Raw genomic sequence first — 20441 nt, forward strand, 5'->3', positions numbered from 1 at the left:
TACATTTTTTCAATCATTATTTGCTTAATCCAATGCAGACTAAAGATGTCTCAATAGTGATACAAATACATGAAACGACAATTGGATTCGGTTACCACATTTTTCACAGAAATAACTTACCTCATCCAATGTTTTTTTTGTGATTGGCAAATGGTATTAAGTGATATGCAAGCATTGTTGTGTCATTATACTATAATTATGAATAAATATTTTAGTTTTGTAACGAGGCAGGTTTGAATATCAGTGGATTGTTGAGTAGATGGATGGTTGAAGACCTTCACATTCAAAGAGAACCGGTTGATGAAAATATTGTTCTCCTTTTGTGTATAAGGTCACCCAAACACCTGTGATTGTTATGAATAGTGTTTTCCAAGGCAGGTTGTAAAACAAATGACGTGTGTGCAGCATCTAGGACCTCAGACCAGGTTTACAGTAGGTACAAGACCATGAACCGGGTGCCCTTTGGAAGGGAAGTGCTTTTTAAGTGGAAAGAAGAAAACATGTTAACAACAATATACCACTCGGATTCCTTTTGGTCTCAAAGCTATTGTCTGAGAAAGTGTGGAAAATGAGAGCTTGGCAGTTGAGTGCCTCATTTCCACATTTTGTTCACTTTTCCTTAAACACTTGATTGTCTCGATAAGATGTTGGCAACACTTCCATCCTCGTAGGAGTATAGAGTACAAAGAAAGTGTTTTTGTAACTTCTATGTAAATACCCCACTAGATGGCACTACTTGCATCTGCCCCCTCTGACCTTAGGATAACTAATAAAAGTGATTTTAGCAAAAGACCCGAGACTTAGATATTTTTAAACTAAAAGCTGCCTCTGCAGTGCAGTACATGTGTTGCATTTATTGTATTAACCAATATGATGAAACTGGATATGATGTAAAAACGTGTGATGTAATGGCAGAGTTTCCGATATCAGAATCATGAGTATCTGGACTGTTGAAGAAAACAAGACCATTTGAGGGGAAACTCCACATTATAAACCTGTCATTGTTTTTAAACTAGCAGATGTATAAATATAATTTATTGTCAAAATCACAAGGGTCCGAGTGTACAAACCAATTACTCCCATCAGGTGGGTACAATATCTCTCAAAGCACTAGACCGGCTGGTCCAGTATGGTGCATTTAGGTGCCTTCAAAATGTGTTAGTACATAATCCAAGAATGTGCAATGACAGAGTTGAACAATGATGACATCACTTTTATTAAACGTTTCAAAATATGTTGTTAATAGCAAGGATACCTACTGTATTTCCACTCACTGTTGAGCCAATACAAACTTTCATTTGTGTTATGGTTGTAATGCCGTGGCAGCATCTCACAGTAACTCATGCCTAGAGATGTTAAACTCCTGAATCTCCCGTTTCTCCAGAAGCCACATTTTCTAATGAATCTGAGGAGTCATGAAGACGAGTCCAGTAATTAATGATGTTCTACTTAATCACTAAGCTAAACTTAAAATCATACATAATTGCATTGCACATAAAATGCACATTTCATCTGAAACCGAGTCCTTATGGGAATTACCAACCAAAGAGCACTCAAACGCACCGTGAAGTTGAATAATCTAAAAGACCGAGTCTGTTAGTGGGCCCTGAACGCAGCATCAGACTCTGGACGATTGTCATTGACAGAGCGGCAGACTTGAGAGTTGCGACGAGTCTGTGCAGGATGGTGTGAACTTCAGTGAAGACCTTGAACGAAACAGTTATCTGACTTATCCACTACAAACCTCTCTTTATATCTTCTACCTTAGAACTGGAAACTTCTTTTTTTTGTACATTCTTTTTTTTTTTACCTGTTGATTTTCGAGTCATTATTTATTTCGTGTATGTGAGTGTCTGAGTGAACGTGAGAGCGACTCAGACATGGCTGAGGTACCGCCACCACAGCCGGTCGAAATAGACCCAGAATTTGAGCCTCTCTCTCGGCCGCGGTCCTGCACCTGGCCACTGCCCCGGCCGGAGCTCAGCGACCCGGCCAGCTCCAACACGTCGTCCCCGGCTCCGTCGGTGCAGCAGGAGCCGGGAGGAAACACCGAGTTCATCAGTAACCTCGGCTTGTTAGAGGAGGACTACGAGGAGTATGCAGAGCAGAAACCGCACATGCCCTGCAATGATTTTCGGTGTCGGGAGAGAAACTGTGTGCATCCACATCACCACCACCATCCTCCTCCTCCTCCTCCTCCTCATCCTCAGCAGCAGCTCCCCGGCCCGCAGCTGCCGCCGCAGCAACAGGTGCCTCCTCCGGGTGTCGCACCCCTGGGCAGCTCCGGCCAGAGGAAGAGCAGCTCGTCCCGGCGCAACGCCTGGGGCAACATGTCGTACGCCGACCTGATCACCAAAGCGATAGACAGCTCCCCCGAGAAGAGACTGACACTGTCTCAGATTTACGACTGGATGGTGAAGAATGTGCCTTACTTCAAGGATAAAGGAGACAGCAACAGCTCCGCGGGCTGGAAGGTGAGTGTACTCAAGCATCATGTTGAAATGGGATGAACTTGGGATGGTTTGATGGTCGAGATTTGACCTTTAACCCCTTTAACGCCAATCCAACAATCTAAACACCAACAAGGTGTAATTCAATGCTTTTGGCAGCAGCAACATATTGTCCAGACCTTAATCTGAACGTGCAGAAACCAGCAGGCAAACCTCAACACGGGACACAAACAGGCTCCATCCTATTCTGTTACATACTGTTGCATTATAGGAGATATAGGGAGGCATTTTTAAAGCCAATTTAATATGTCGCAATAAGACAATCACAATAATTTAAATAAATAATGGCGGAACTTTTACTCTTTTTGCTACAGCCAGCCAAATATACCATGACATCACTGACATCAATGATCTCAATGTGCTCATTGACGAACTGGCCAATATTGAGTGCACATTCATCAGAAAAGATTTACTAATTGGAATATTGTACTATCTCTCCCATCTCCCAGAGTAAAATATGTCTTCCTTGTTGAAAAAAGTTCTACAATCCATGAACAGGGTTTCAAAATGCTGAATAGTTACTCTTGAGTTTGTCTGCTGAACTTTGGTACGTCAGTAACCTTTGACGTTGTGGAGCGGTTTCCTCTGTCAGTGTGTTGTGCCAGTGAGGAAACACACCAGAGGACCAGCCAGCAAGTCTGACTGTAAACACCTCGCATGGGCTTGAGGACATTTCTCTCTACAATCCTGGAGTCCAGCAGGGCAAAAATATTGGATTTGTTTAGTATTGAGAATACTGGGGATATCAGAAAATGAGGTTTTATCATACACCTGTCAACGAGAGGTTTGAGATGCTGGCTTCACTGAGCAACAGATGAAATCTGGTTTGATGGATGAGATTAATGCACGAGAACAATGTGGATCAACACAGATTTCAGATTATACATTTAGTTTTTCCAGAGAAATAACCTCAGTGGGCAACACTCTATCCAGTATAACCACAAAACATGCTGACTCATGGTCTATGCAGCATTTCCACTCCCATGGAAAAACTGGTATACCGTTTACAAAGCTGTGCTTTGTGGCTTGGAAATGTATTGGAAATATTTAGCACTCGGGAAAAGCGGTAGCCTAATGCCTGTCCAGACATGCTAATCCAGGTCTTAATATTGTCTCGCCGAGTGAGGAAGTTACTCAGCCGTGAGGGATAGAAATTAGGGGGGCAGAAGCAGACAGAGAAAGTAAAGCAGACGCTAATTAAAACCACAATTTGAGCCCAATTCATATTTCATCTTTCCAGACCTTCCAGTAACCCCGGTATCCTCATGAGACGTAATAAGTTATGTCAAGAAATGCCTTTGTGAAGACACATTTACTGTCTAACACCCGCTTTTGAAAAGCTTGATCGCAGCTTCCATAATGACTTTATGGCTCTGCTAAAACTCCCTCTCCTCCTTTTCTGAGTCTTTCTGCAGTTCTTCAGCTGCACTCGGTCCCATGGAGAGTGGGCGCACTGGCTGGTGGGATAGCAATCAGGTTTTTACCAAGAAGCGTCGTGGAGTAAAGTGTTTGGACCCCCCCCAACAATAACAGGAGGCGACACAAACAGCTCAATCAGTGTTGGGGAGTGTGTCAGAGGGGAAGGGGCTTGGGAGAAGGGAATGCTGGGAAACAACGTCAAACTTCCTCCATTCCTGAGTTGTGTGCTCATATCTTTGTGTCCTTGTCTTCTAGAGTTTCCTCAGCGGATGCTGCAGCTTGGAGAAAGGGATTGCTGCTCTTTATCCGTCCACTTCCTTCCCTGCCCTCTTTCAGGCCTTCTGGTGAAGGAGTTCAGAGAGTTTTTTTGTCGGCCAATGTCCTTTCAGCACCAATATCTATAGATAATAATCTTTCTTACTTTTTTTATTTTAGAATCTACCGTGAAAGGAAAAGTCGCTAAACTCTCTATATCTACAACAATCAAAAATAGTTTTTACTGTAGCCCTTTTTTTCATTGGGTGCCAATCACAGCAGCAGCAATGCCTCAATAACAACAGCACCAGCCTGTTTATCTTTGATATTAAACCAACACATCACCACTCCAACCTCTGCATTCCTAAATGTTGGCATGCTTGGCTGGGACTTGGAACCACCGGCTTATAGTTATTTTTACACTTTCCTGTTAAAAAAACACGACGGTCCCCTCACAATGAACTATGATGCATTTCCTGCGGAGTGGATGGAAAACAGTGCCATCCCTGCCTTGCAAAACACGCGGGTCAGGGCTGGAAAAAGAGAAGGAACTAATGGGACAGACCGTACATGGATCATGTTTGCCCGTCTAATACGTGAAGTCATTTTTATTCCATTTCAACGTTCCCGCCACAGGCGTAAATAAATATTCAGCCTGCTCGTTGTTGTGTTTTGTGCCACTTCCTGGCCCGTGTGTTGACTTTGCGATCCACATGCATGAGGTGGTGCCGTGATTGTAATGACAGTTAGAGATAAGCCAGAGACCTCATGGTGGGTGGAGGGCGTTGTGTTTGAACCTCAGTGATTATACAGCTCCACCTAGAACACTGGAGGTGGGTGGAGGGCAGGGCGAGGGCGACGCTGCTGCCGCAGCGAGAGCTTCCTGTCTCCCTCATGTCATGGAGATTCATTTTTGTTTTTCCCTCTAAAAAATTGTGCGGTGATCATCACGCCTTTTACCACAAGGCCCCTGCCAATTGGTAGACGTGCTTCCCCTGGGATATTGGTGGGTCTATGAGTGCAGAATACAGCACACACGGTACTTTACCATCTTACTGGGAGTGCAACTGTTTTTCTCAGTGAACTGTGACCTTAAACAATCAAACAGGAAGTCACAATCCTCAGTTTAACTGAAGCGGTTGTTGGGAGGTGTTTATTAAATTGCAAGAAACTATTTTACCAACAGCTACTTGAACTTTTTAAAGGTTATGAAGTGGGTAAAAGCCATTGGTTTGTAGTGATGCACAGATATAAGGCAGTTGTGATATTTATGGACCAGTGCTTTATGGATTAATATATAGCTTTTAGTGACAGCTTGCAGTAATGTGTGCAAACCCTGTGACGGTTCTTTTTCTTATATGATTAACCGCGGATGTCAAAAGAGCCCCGACACTACAATCAGTAGCCTGTCAATTGTGCTGTCAAGCTCCTGATGTTTGCATATGACTTGACAGACATTGCTGACTCTTTTTTCTGGATGAGCTGAGTAGAAAAGCTCACTCTACCTCCAATTGAACACATTCCCCAGATCAGATGACAGCTGAGAAAAGGCCCTTTTTTATTATATCAACAAAGACAACCAGAAATGGAAGTTTATGTAGATAACCCGAGTTAAAATATATTAGTCGTGTGGCTTCAGATATGGAAATGGTATTCTGTAACTCGATGCAGACTGAATTTTCTACTCTACATCGTCATTTGTGGTTTCAAGTGAAATGACTCGGCAACCATTGTATGGACTGCCATGAAATCTGTGACACACGCTTTTGTGTTGCCCTCAGTGTGAATTGTACTTTTGATTGTGTCTGTCCAACACTTGATTTCTGAACACTGATTTATGACCAAATACTTGAAAACCAATTACACCAAAATAATCAGTGTTTAGCTTCTAATTACTTTAGCAAATGTTAGTATGCTCATGTAGAAATTTAAGACATTTAACACGGTTTCCAGACTCAGAATTGCGTCATCATGCTGACATCTATAGCTCAAAGCAACCACTGTGCCTTTATGAATGGCTGTATATTATTCACAGTGGTCTATAACATTCAGAGAAAGGAAATTCTTGAGTTTCCATTTCTTGTTGCGTAAATGGAACATTTTGTAATCAATCAGGGGTTTAATGGTTGGTTTATGAGCTATGTTTGGGGACATAGGCCTGAAAATAGGCCGCCGGCTATTTGTTTTGGGATCACAAGGTTAAAAAGGGAGGACTGTCCCAAACTTAATAGGCCGAATAAAACCTTCAAGTAACCCCATGAAGAAAGGGTGGCTCGGGTCAGGGGCTTTCGAAGAGGAGCCACCGTGGCTTGAGGGAAGGAGGGGAGCAGCCAGCTGACTTGCTGGCTGTGGGCTGAGGCCTGAGTCCAGTCTGCTGTCGACACGTGTTGGAGCCTGTGGAATCTGTGGCATTTGCGTTTCTGCATTGTCTTGCAGTCCCGCACAGGGTAATACTCATGGGTGTCGAGGGAGGAGAATAAGAAATATAGTGTGAAGAAAGAGAAACAGGATCAGAGGTAACTGAGATTATAGTGTCAGATCCTGAAGTAAGTATCAGATGTTTCTTTACACTGTAAAGTGTGAAAAGAATGTGTGTCACTCTCAAGATTAGGCTGGGAAAGATTAGAGATCAAGTTTCTAATAAACTTAGTATGTCTGAGTAGGAGGTTGTTTCTTAATCCATCGTGCATCACGTGAGGATGTTTAACAGTTGTATTCTTCTTGTTTCTTGAACGCTGAGCGTATAATACATAAAGCTCCCCATTCCTTTTCATAGTCCCACTTTGAAGCCATGGCAGAAGTAGGTCACTCAGCTTGATGCTCAGTGTTAATGAAGTAGCCTGCATTGTGCCGGGAGCCATGAAGAGGCGACGTGGCCTCCACACCGAGCTGGAGGGCTCTTCTCCTCCTGCGTGCCTTTTTACCGCCATGTCACAGAACAACTCAGGTGCCGCATGCTCATTTTTGTACTTCCTGGGTCAGAGGAGAAAGGGGGGAGGGGTGCACAGGAAGACACTGTCAGGAAGTGGCTTGCCCTTTTACTGCAATCTCTGCAAGTGCTTTGCTCTCCTATTCTCCTACTTACACCCCCTGACTGCTTTGGGGAGGTAGTGATATGACAGCAGTTATTATAGATAACGGCTTTGATTCATCGTCATATGTCATTGTATTGTTGCACCCAGAGCCATCATACAGTATCACATCAAGAAGCAGTAGCCTACATTAGCCATACTCATTTGAGGTCAACTCTTGTCACACCAGATTAGTTTTTGTCTTTTTTACCAAGAAGATGATTTATCCCTTTTTCATTTAGAAGCTGGAGATATAGCTGCTGCTAAAGAGAATAACTTATATTCCTGTCTTGCATTTGCATTTGACAGGAATGAGAAATATGGCTGCAGTAGTATTTTTTAGCAGAATTGTATCGGTATTAGAGATGCACCGATCAGGTTTTTGGTGCCGATCACCGATCACCGATCACTATAATCAGTATCTGCCGATCACCGATAATACCGATCACCGATCACTGAAATCAGTATCTGCCGATCCGATAATACCGATCACCGATCACGGTGTCGATTGAAGCATTCTATTTATTGTGTAGCATTATTGCCTCGGACTATGAGGAAATACATATATAAAGCACCTCAAACATTAAAGAAATGACCGATTTCTTTAAACATTTAGGACTTTTACTTTGAAAAATGTCCTAATTGATACATTAAAATTGTTTGATTGCTATTGTAGGGGATTTCAGATATGTATGTAACACATCTGAATTATTCATTTCCTTGAACTCTTGGGGAAATCTATTTACAGGACTTTTTTTAACATACAAAAGTCTGACTTATTTTTATAAACTCTTCCTTGGTACAGTAAAAATGTTTTTACATATGTGAATATATGTAATGTTCATCAGTGGAACACAATAAACATCAGCTGAATTTGTCCTATAATGTGATATCTATCACCTTTTAAAAAAACATAATATAGTCATACTGAGTTCAGATATATCACCCAAATATCACTAAGAGGAAGTCAATCTGTCCATTGACATTGTGAGCTACACAATCAACTAGTTGGAAGTCTCAGGGGACTCAGCCAACACGTGGGCGGACGACAAACCGCTCATGAAGCGTACCACAGCTGAACCCTTTGTAGTCAATGGCACCCAAAAAGATCCGTATTTCACTTTTAATGTGATGTTGATTTATGTGCAATTGTTTCACGTGTTTCCTCATTCACTACAACTTTTGTTTCATAACCTTTGGGCAGAAGCAACCACAAAAACAATGCAATGGAGAGTCACCGGAGCTCTGATTTAGAAGTGAGGAACATGACGTCACATCAAAAGTCACATCGTCTCACGTCACTATTGGTGTGTTAACTGTATGATGGCATGATGCCGCCACATGAGTGTAACTGGGAAGTGCTTCTCTTTTTTCCTCCAGTTTTTCATCTCAAACTCACTATCAGGCCTCATCATTGATATAATACTGTGGTACTTATTCGGGTAGCATCTGGTCCCCAGCAGTGGATCTCCTGGGGGATCCTCTCTGATGCGGTCGCTGCACTGTCTGTAAAGCGTTTGGACCCGTTGCAAGTAGAGGCCACTTTCACTGCGGCTGCACCTGTCGCTGCAACCGGCCCCTGTTTGTTTACTTATCCCGCGACCGTCACTGCAAGCCTCAAGCTCCACTGCACAAGACACAGCAGCTGTGTCAATGGGATTGTTTTGAAGTCCAGTTGGAGGAGTCGCTTCATGCCGCGGCAGCTTGTCTCGGGGTGATTGATCACAGATGATGTTGAGATCGTTGGGTGCATTTGAAGCGTTGCACGACGGCGGGTGATTCTCCGTGACGTTGGGTAGCGGCAGGTGGACTCAGTCTGCAGAGACAACTGCTTTTTCCGCTGCATTGCATTTACAGCCTGCTGCTCAACGGCTTGCATTTCTGAGGGCAATCTGGAAATACATGGTGTCAGAAGCGAAAAGAGCATTCCCAGGTCATGCTTGACTGCACCAGCTGACATACAGGACTGTCTCAGAAAATTAGAATATTGTGATAAAGTTATTTATTTTCTGTAATGCAATTTAAAAAACAAAAATGTCATGCATTCTGGATTCATTACAAATCAACTGAAATATTGCAAGCCTTTTATTCTTTTAATATTGCTGATTATGGCTTACAGCTTAAGAAAACTCTAAAATCCTATCTCATAAAATTTTAATATAAAGTTAAAAAAAAGATTTATAACAGCTGAGTGTTTGTCAAGGCTCAGGAAACCCTTGCAGGTGTTTCGAGTTAATTAGACAATTCAAGTGATTTGTTTAATACCCTACTAGTATACTTTTTCATGATATTCTAATATTTAGAGATAGGATATTTGAGTTTTCTTAAGCTGTAAGCCATAATCAGCAATATTAAAAGAATAAAAGGCTTGCAATAGTTCAGTTGATTTGTAATGAATCCAGAATGCATGACATTTTTGTTTTTTAAATTGCATTACAGAAAATAAAGAACTTCATCACAATATTCTAATTTTCTGAGACAGTCCTGTAGGGTCAGTGTAATGGTGAAGCTCACGTGTTCTTCAGTGGAGTGACAGTTTGTTTCCTTTTGTTGCGTTTCCTTCACAAAGCTTGATATAAACTAATATAATATATTTCTTCTTAGCAGATATGATTAATTAAAGGCCAAAAGCATGATTCTGAAAAGATTTTCGGTCACTATAAAGCAAAGTATGATGCAGAATTGGTTTTGAAAATGCATTTTAAGCACATAAACATCAATTGCCATCACCCCATACGCAAACACAATGCAATATATGTGGACCTCAACTCAAGATCGGCTGATTGCCAATTAGCAATATATTACATCACTTTGAGATGAGATGCACTGTATGTAATGCATCTTAACTTGTTCACCAGCTTGTGTTGGATTCCTGGTGAAATGACTCAATACATGTCCTCTATGATGCAATAATGTGACTTTCAGGCCGACATAATCTGTGCATGGGAACTCCCATTGCCATGCAAGGTCAATGGAGAGTGTCGAGATTTCTTAATGCCCCACATTCACATGATCTGCCATGCGGTTACAGGTGCACAGATTTCCCTCCTTCAAAGCTAATTAAAAGATGAGGGCTGTAACATTATGTTTTATAAAGAACTTTATCAACAATTAAATGTATAGGCCACCATGGGTCTGGCTTTCACAGACGTAATGTGTGAATGGGGCACCTCCTGAACTAGTGCGACAGGGATGTCTTTTGTTCTGTTTGGGCTGAGATGAGGTCTGTCTCAGACGAGGATTATCTCTGGCGGAGTAGAGAATTCCCCTTCCCATAGCCCAGTCATGCAGCCCGTGATCCTTTGTACGCACTAATCAGGGGCTACAGACATTTGCATATCACTAGTGATCTCAACTGTGAGACATGTCGTTTTGGTTGGTGGAATATCAGTTGGTTCGCAGTCTGTGCAGCACACTGCTCAGATCTCAGGTCCTCTGCTAATGACTCATTTCCGGTCTTTCTCTAAAAAAAAAAGAAGAAAAAAAAGGGAGAGAAAAGGTCACGACACAAATGAACACGAGTCAGATTGAGCGTTTCATTATGAGGCCGGGCAGTGAGCGCCAGTCTGCATGTGCAGGATGCAGGAAGCCTTATTTCAATGGGAGGAGTCCGGTTCACAAGGGGGGGGAGGGGGCAGCACACCGACCCGGGAGCACGCCACATGTGATGCTTCTCCTCTGCTCTCTGTTCCTGCTCCATCCGACCTGTTTGCATGTCTCTGTCAGCGCCAGCTTAAGAGCTTGTGTTCAGTACACAGTGAACTCATTGACCCCAAAACTCCTCTCCCTCTGTCAGGCCCTTCCCATCCTCACTTCAAACCCTGTAACCTCCCCCCGGCGTTCTTTTTCAGGAAAAATGTCTCATTCACGCACAACGCGCTGCCTCCCCTCTGAGGCTCGGGCTTCACGAGTGGATGCATAGCTTGAGCTTGAACTTGCTCTGGTCCAGTGCCTTCGTATGGGGATAGTTAGCCAAAACAATATTCTGCTGCTTGTTCTAGTCATACAATTATTTTAAGTGTCATTCCAGTCTAAGTAAGCAGCTATATTATATTTGTATTTATTTATTTAGATTACTTTTAGAGCCATCTACAATATATAATAAATCCTATTAATATGCTTGAATATGTGTCACAATCGGTTGATTGACCATCATGTGTTGTCCAGAGAGACCAGGCTATACAGTACATCTGTGTCCTGTGTGAGAGTGACCGTCTCTCTCTCGGGGTTTTCCTTTCTGAGAGAAGTACCGCAGGAGGCGCCTCTGCGTCTCTTTCAGAGTTCATAACATAGCATTAGAGAAAATGTACTGAATGAGGCTTTAGGTGTATACACGTTGGCACGCTGACAAATGTGACCGCACACAAAAGTTGGTTAAGCCCAAAGTAATACAGCCTTTCTTATTGAGGAGGTTTTTTGAATCTGCTCTTTCAGTAAAAATAATCTGCTGTGCAGATCAAACTTGCTGTAAATCACAGGAAACATATGATTATGGCCGACAGTCAGGAGAAGTAGGATGACCACTAATAAACTCTAATGTTCAATTCACGGCGTCAACTACAGGTAATTAAAGGACAAAAGCTAAACAACATTGACTTAAAAAGTTTAAATACTTTAATGTGATTAAAAAATACATCTATACACATCAATATACATTCTACAAGGAGAAGCTTAGTCAGACAATTGTGATTGAGACTCATACAAGTCCTTTAAAAATACCAGCATAGTTCTATGTCCACAGATGTGATTCATATACAGGACTGTCTCAGAAAATTAGAATATTGTGATAAAGTTCTTTATTTTCTGTAATGCAATTAAAAAAACAAAAATGTCATACATTCTGGATTCATTACAAATCAACTGAAATATTGCAAGCCTTTTATTCTTTTAATATTGCTGATTATGGCTTACAGCTTAAGAAAACTCTAAAATCCTATCTCATAAAATTTTAATATTTCCTCAGACCAAGTAAAAAAAAAGATTTATAACAGCTGAGTGTTTGTCAATTAACTCAGGAAACCCTGCAGGTGTTTCTGAGTTAATTAGACAATTCAAGTGCTGTTTAATATCTACTAGTATACTTTTCATGATATTCTAATATTTAGAGATAGGATATTTGAGTTTTCTTAAGCTGTAAGCCATAATCAGCAATAAATCAGAATAAAAGGCTTGCAATATTTCAGTTGATTTGTAATGAATCCAGAATTCATGACATTTTTGTTTTTTTAATTGCATTACAGAAAATAAAGAACTTTATCACAATATTCTAATTTTCTGAGACAGTCCTGTATATATATATAAATTTATTATGTTTATATTTATATATATATATGCATATATATATGAACATAATATATATATACAGTATGTATATTATGTTTATATATACATATATATTTATATATATATGTGTATATTATTTATATAAATATATATATATATATATATATTAGTGAAAAATGCTCTCAAATACTAATGTTGAATAAACCTTGAGTAGCTGATCATGGCATACTGTACACAAAGTAAATACACTAAGTATAAACAGTATGTCATGATCATATACTGTATGTATAGTATATATATACATATATATATACAGTATATATATTTATTTATTTATCTTTTGTTTGGAGAAACATCTTTTGAATTCTATTATTGCACATGAAGTCTGTTTGATGCCATCTTTTATTTAGTTGTTCGCCATGGTGTTCATAAAACGGATATATTATACTCCAGCTGTACTGACTTCTGTCATGCAATGGTAACACGTGTTTATTTAGTGTAAAATAAATGACACACATCCCGTCCATCCCTCGCTCCCTCATGCCAAAGTAACTAATGTCTTTTGCTGGAGAGTGTGAAGAGTATTGGAAAAGGCTCAGTAGACATAATACTGCTGACGGAGGATATGGACATATGCATACTTCCTGTTCATCTGTTGGCTTTGACATCACACTTAACTCCCAGCTTCTTCTCCATTCAGTATGATACACATTTCCTCTGTAGCAATACACCTTCTTATTTCATTCTCACTGCTGCACAAAAGGATCAGTGTGTAATATTTAAACAACAACATCATTTATAGACTAGAATAATCCAGGAGAAAAATAATGACCGTTGAACAGAAAGACTTCATCTTTGGAAAATAATTGTGGAATGATGTTGATGCTTCTAGCTGCATTGTAGCCTCCACATACCTTACAAATGATTCCCTTGTGTCCCACCCAGAACTCCATCAGACACAACCTTTCCTTGCACAGCCGCTTTGTGCGCATCGAAAACGAGGGAACGGGGAAAAGCTCCTGGTGGATGCTGAACCCGGAGGGGGGAAAGAGCGGAAAGTCACCTCGACGCAGAGCTGCCTCCATGGACAACAACAGTAAGTTCACCAAGAGCAGAGGAAGGGCCACAAAGAAAAAGGTAAACCCTCTCTTGTATTGCCACTACACTCATTTACTCAAAAGATCAATCTGTATATAGGTTGGTAATATTTTCTTCTCACAATTCTTCTGAATTTATGTTAAGTTACTGCGGACATTTTGTCACCTTTGGACAGTGGTCCCCAAACTAAGGCCCGCGGGCCGGATACGGCCCGCCTCCACATTTGGCCCGGCCCCCCTGAACAATACCAGAGACGCATTATGACTTTTTTTTCCAGTCTGACCACGCAAATCCTAGACTAGCCCCTGTCAAATAGAATGTGTGAAGATCCTGGAAAGGGTTATTCATATTTGGTTATGTGTGGCTTTCTGGAAAACAATAAATGTTCACATTTAGGCACTCCTGCGATCGTCACACTTTTTGTTATAAACTGACCCCGGCCCCCATTAGAGAAGGGAAAAGTTATGAGGCCCTCGCAGGAACAAGTTTGGGGACCCCTGCCTTTGGAAATTAACTCGGCTAGCCATAAGATTCCCAGTATAATGTTCTGCTCGGCTAACCAATTGGTGGTGCTAACGTCAGATATGAGAGTGGTGTCGGGGTTCTCATCTAACTCTTGGCGAGCGAACGAATAAGCGCATTCCCTAAAATGTCAAACTCCTCCCATCATTTTGATGTAAGTTAATAATACACTGGTAATTATTATTGTTGCCCGTGTAACCTTTAATGTTTTTCTGTCCTTAGATGTCTCTACAGGAAGCAGCTGAGGGAGGTGCAGGCAGCCCCGGCTCCCAGTACTCTAACTGGCTGGGAAGCCCAAACTCCCACAGTAACGAGGACTTTGAAGCCTGGAGCTCCTTCAGGACGCGCACCAGCTCTGATGCCAGCACGCTGAGCGGCTGCCATTCACCTTTTCCTCCTGAACAGGATGACCTCGGGGACTCTGATAGCCACATGATGTACCCTGGGCCAGCGGGGAGCAAGATAAGCTCCACCCTGCCCAGCCTTTCCGAGGTCGCTGGATCCATGGGCCAACATGGCTCCGAGAGCGCCATGGAGAGCCTGCTGGACAACCTGAGCGTGATGTCTCCTAAAGCCCAGCTAGGGTCTGACTCCTCACATTCATCAAATGCTGCCATGCTTCAGAGTCCCTACAGCTCCACTGGCTTGACTCCGCACCCACAGAAGGACTACCGTAAGTGCATGTACAGCCAGGTGAGGATGAACTCCCTGTCTCCTGCTCCCATGCAGACGCGAACAGAGACAAAGCCGGGCTTTAGGGCTTATGAGAACCAGTATATTTGTCCTGCTGGCCTCCTCAAAGAGCTGCTGACCTCAGATGCAGAAGCCAGTAGAGATGCACAGCTGTCTCAAGTGGGGAGGGGAGGTTGTCTAATGCCTAATTACAGCCGTCAGAGCCACATGGGCTGTCATAATGGAGGAAAAATGATGACTCCTCCTCAAAGTCTTCTCGTTCCTCATGTAAATCCACAAGATATACACAGCCAGGGTCCTTCAACCTCACACGATTTGAGCAGCTGTAACATGATCCCCCTGAGGAGCCTTTCAGGGGCCCCTCCTCGAATGACCAGCCTGAGGACATCCGTGCAGTTCCCGCGTGGACACCCAACACACAATAGCGCTGTTTCAGCGAGCTACGGCAGCAACAGCGGCTACAGGGAACTCAACTTTATTCACCCACACAGTCACCACCAGGAGCGGCTGCCCAGTGACCTGGACAACGTGTCCATTGAGAGGTTTGAATGTGACATGGAGACTGTCCTCCATGACACCCTCATGGATGGCGGCGCACTGGACTTTAACTTTGACCCCACAGCTGGTCCTCATGGGTTCCCCCAGAGGGTGAAGACCACCACACATAGCTGGGTGTCAGGCTAGGACGCATGGTGGATCACAACAGGTGAGACTAACTAGTCTAGAGTGTCAGTAAGTACTTGTATTCAAATTATAACCAATAAAATGTTTTCTCAACGCTGAACATTTTCCATTTTCCCTCTCAGGTTTTTCTCAGCGTCCCGCCGCCGCTCACCTTCACCCAGAAACTGGGAAATGTAAATCAGCCACCGCCGTCACGTTCCGCAGAGCATCTGGCAAAATCTAATTAAAAACTGTTTTACTTGTTTGGGTTGCAGCTCCATGTATAACAATACATCTTACTACTTTATATTTAATAGAGTAAACTAATGAAGTGTATCATTTAGATCGAGATACTGAAATAAGACACATTAGAGGAAATGGTTTAAGTCATAACTGCATTAAACGTAAACTCTGCAAAGAGAAAATGAATGAGAGACAAGTCAGCATCTGCAAACTCGCCTTGTTTTTAATTACCTGTCCAAAACTGGAAACATGTATATATTTTTTTATTATTGCTGATTTGTGTTTATATAAACATATACATTACAATATATTACATAAGACAAAACCTAAAAGAGTGCCTTGCAGAATTCATTTCTCAAAATGTATGATTTGTGGCCAGTTCGACATTAGACCAACACACACAATCACCTTTTGATTTGGGAATGAACTTTGCAGCAGCCAGTCGGCCCAGCTGAGCATACGAGTGGGACCTGAAATTGCAGTAAGGACACAACACAGTTGTAGCTATTTAGGGTGTGACCACACGCACACACGCACACACACACACACACACACACACACACACACACACACACACACACACACACACACACACACACACACACACACACACACACACACGAGGTTTTAAAATCAGTTCTTAACTAGTAATCACCCAGTGAAATTAGCCACTTTTGGGGTAATTTGGAGCCAACAGATCAGGATGTATTCAGCTGAACCATTAAACAGTGTTTATTTTGTATCGGTGCTTAAAATGTCCTGTATCAAGTCTAAAATGGAACACATATATTTAAAGGAGAAGTTGATATTACATTATAATCAAGCAAAAGCCTGCTAAATATGTTCTATATAGTCTGATTAGGGAGTTTTTGAGGGTTGAATGAAAAGCCCATAATGGTAGATAAGTGTTAACCTAGTGAGGTCAGTGTATCATCTGCATATTGAAAGATGTTATCATCTTTATTGTGTGTGTGTGTGTGTGTGTGTGTGTGTGTGTGTGTTGCCAAGGCTGAACTTGTATACTTCTGGCCCCATCAGCTTAAACCTGTTGGTGCTCATTTGACCGTATGCTCCAGGACCTTGGAGGTCTGCACTCTACCAAGTGTACTTTCATAGCTAAGATGGTGAGCTAACATGACCCAGAGACAATATTTCGGTGACTGAGAACAGGACATGTCCAGGAATAGACAACATCACATAGCATACTAAGAAACAAACACCAATAAATCCAGAACATCCACGGATTAAATGTTTATTCACAGATATCTCGGTACAGTGCTATCAAATTCAACTCTAATCGAATATCAGCCATATCTCCCACCGTTAGATTTCATTAGAGATCGTGAGACAAGCTGCATCTCTGACTGAAGTTCATTTTCATTCATATATTATATGAAGGTATTTATTTATATTTTTGTTTTAATTGTAGCTTATAATTGGATTCTTGCTTTGTACTTTGCTTGTACAACAATGTGTGCCAATGCTGTGTGCAATGTATATACCGTTACATGATATGCTGTATTTGTTTTGATACGTCAAACTAACATTTAATTTACTTCTTCGTAAATTAAAGATTAGAGATGTCGCCTTCTAAAAACTGTTCACTGAAAGTCCAAACCAATATCCTTTACTGTAGATAAGTTTGAATGCTCCCTTTTACATTAATAGTGTTTACATGCAGTTTAGAAAACGTGGCTGTTAAGAATAATCCTAAACATCTTAGTTTGTCTTTTGGGACTCAATGTTGCCATCAGGGGACATCTTCCCAACTCACGTTAACGTCTTTTACATTAGGACATTCTGCTACACTGGAAGTTATGAAAAACTGAAAAAAAAGCACGGTGATCAGGTTGAAACCATTTTGTAGAATTTTTAGATTTTCACCTCAGTGAAGATGAATGATATAGTGGGAGAATTAGCAGATAGACATCCCTAAGTTGACTGGAAATGGATGATGGCTTTTAAAGTTTCGCTGACACAGCACATGATTTGATGCTGTTTACCTCCCAGCAGCTGTTTTTATGCACCAAAGAGTTTCTACTATGCCTCACACAATAAAGAGTTCTCACAGACTTATAATAATGAAATTATTATTTTCCTTTGTCGTACATTTTTGTATATGAGTGGTTTAAATGACTTATTCTTGAAGTATTATACTGTATGTATGATTGTGTCAGAAATGGTTGTTTACATATATGAGTCCAAACCATATCAATAAATATATGAACACTCATACCTCGAAATATTCTACCACTGAAGTGTTAAAGGGACTTCTCCTGCCATTCTCCTCTGTAAGTAATGTATTGAATTTGTCTTAATTTTTGACAATTTGTTTTGTAAATACTTTTTGTTTTGTTTTTATGTATTTGAAAGATACTGTTTAAACCTATTGGGAGTTATGCACCATCTGCCTTGATATTTCTAATGTGTTGGAGGATTATAGCCATTATTTTCGAGTAAATATTTTAAATATTTTGTCATAAAGTAAGTAATTTTAAATCAGAATATGTGTTTGTGTGAAATTATATATTTTTAAAGGTTCTTTAAAAACATGAATTCATCTGTTGAGACAAAACTCAAGGAAAGGAATTCAGTAAACAGAATATAGTTATATTTCATAATAATGCGTATACGTCTGCAATTGTGAAAGCTTATCAGAAATAAATGTTTGACGGGAGAATTTTTATCATCGGCCAAAATGCTACCTTGAACAAATGAGATTCATGATTTAATAAAGAGAGTGCATTGCATTTGTATATGTAATATTGGACATTAAAGAAATGATGAAACCCAATTATTTGCACACATTTTTCAAGGGGAAAATAAAATGCAGTCATATTTTATTGTTGATATACACATTCAGGTATTTTTTTTAAATAATGCCATTATCTATGTTACCCATTCAGTGCATACATCAAAATGTGCACATGCACTTAAAGGAATTTCTTTTAAATTATCTGTGTTTCTGCATCATAGGAGCATTTTAAGGCAACATAATGACATCTAATTATTATAAGCACATCAATGGCATCTAAGCTCTCAACATGTTCTGTCTGCTCATATATAAATATAAATATATATATATATATATAAATATATATATATAAGAAAGAAGCGTTTGTCTGCTCATATATATATATATATATATGAGCAGACAGACGCTTCTTTCTTTTCCTTCGGCTCTGACTGCCTGTGGTTAGTGGTGCACTTAGCCCCACCGGTTATATACAGAAATGGTTTCTCTTTACCTATAATAGCCGTGCTACCACATCTACATTAGTTTATTTATGTTGCTGCCCAAAGACATCAACTCTTACTTCAGTCTTAGTGTTTTGGATGATCTTTACTTCATTGTTTAGTGGTTAAGGAAAGACAAGACCTTTGACACCATGACCCGGCGTGAATTGAAGTTATTGCGCAACTCCCGAGCATCTCAAACAGCGAAACTGGCTGTGAGGACTGGAGTGAGACTCGAGAAAGATGGACACCTGTCATTAAGCCCACATGCTCACATCCAGATCGTCAGAGGTCATGCCAGGTTGCACAGGTCACGATAAGATCATTAAGTAAAGGTTGCTTTACTTAATGATTTGTTGGGGAGGGGGTGGGATGGGGAAAAGTTTGTGTAATATTTTTGTTTTGTTTTGTCTTTTTTTGTTTTCTCCTTGTTTTCATCTTATGATGTTCAAAAAAAACATCATCCTTGTGTGTTGTTTCTATAAGGTTATACATTTGTGTATTTTCTTTTTGTAAAATAATACTTTCAGTATAACAAACTGTAAATGCTGGCTATTTCATCATAAATATACTGTAAAAAAAAAATTGGTAAATAAAAATACATCTTTAAAAAAAGAAAGAAAAAAGGTTGCTTCCATTGTGGATTTTTAGGATGTTAAATGACAAAACAATAGATAACGCCACATCAAATATTAATAATTTAAAAGAAATGTCTCCAGAATATGTCCCGTGGTGATTCAGGTGTCGTTAAAAACCTTTAGAAAATGTTACAATGTGCGAGACAGTGAGTCACCTATGTTGATGTGGCTTCTCACTGCAGGCTTCAATAACGGCATCACCCAACTCATTATGGCAGGTGATTTGATTAGTGTTGATTCCTTAAATTGGCAAGCATCCTTTATTTCATTGCTTGTATAAATAGATTGTGTGTGTGTCTGTGTGTCTGTGTGTGTGTATGTGTGTTTCTGCAATGAAAGCACACCATTGAGTCATGTGGCCATTCGTTATCCTAAAGGACATCAATGCATTTACTTGTAGGGAGTGGAATACATGAATGAAACAAGTCATTATTGAAATAAATTATTTTGGGGAACAGAAACATGCTGTACCTCTAACACACTGCCTACAAATATAGTTTCCAGGTTATCAGCCCAGGGCAGGACCCCAAATTAAAGGCTCTTTGGTTCCTCCACATTTCCAATCCTTCCAACTGTGACTTACTCAGTCTCCACTGAGTCTTAACATTGAATGAGCTGTAACTTGGGTTCTTGCTGTTAGAGCCTTAATGGAAGCTTTCTGGCAGTATATATACACATTTAGCATTTAAAAGAAAGGGAAACCTTTAGTTTGAAAATATTTGGCTTCCCTTAAGGCCTCGGTATGCCTCAAACATCAAGCGTCTTTGTAGTCTCAATGAATCATACAAACGGGGACAATGGATGACGCT

General features: G+C 40.7%; 1 protein-coding gene across 1 annotated transcript; it reads left to right on the plus strand.

Annotated features, from left to right (window-relative positions):
- Positions 1-1694: 1694 nt before the first annotated feature.
- Positions 1695-18551, plus strand: LOC130190684 (forkhead box protein O1-A-like). The gene is made up of 4 exons (XM_056410233.1): positions 1695-2474; positions 13484-13675; positions 14381-15557; positions 15658-18551. Exons 1-3 carry the CDS (start codon positions 1881-1883, stop codon positions 15533-15535), a joined length of 1941 nt encoding a protein of 646 aa, XP_056266208.1. The 5' UTR covers positions 1695-1880; the 3' UTR covers positions 15536-15557; positions 15658-18551.
- Positions 18552-20441: the final 1890 nt, after the last annotated feature.

Source organism: Pseudoliparis swirei, chromosome 3 (genome assembly GCF_029220125.1).
Source record: "Pseudoliparis swirei isolate HS2019 ecotype Mariana Trench chromosome 3, NWPU_hadal_v1, whole genome shotgun sequence".
Lineage (NCBI taxonomy): Eukaryota > Metazoa > Chordata > Actinopteri > Perciformes > Liparidae > Pseudoliparis > Pseudoliparis swirei.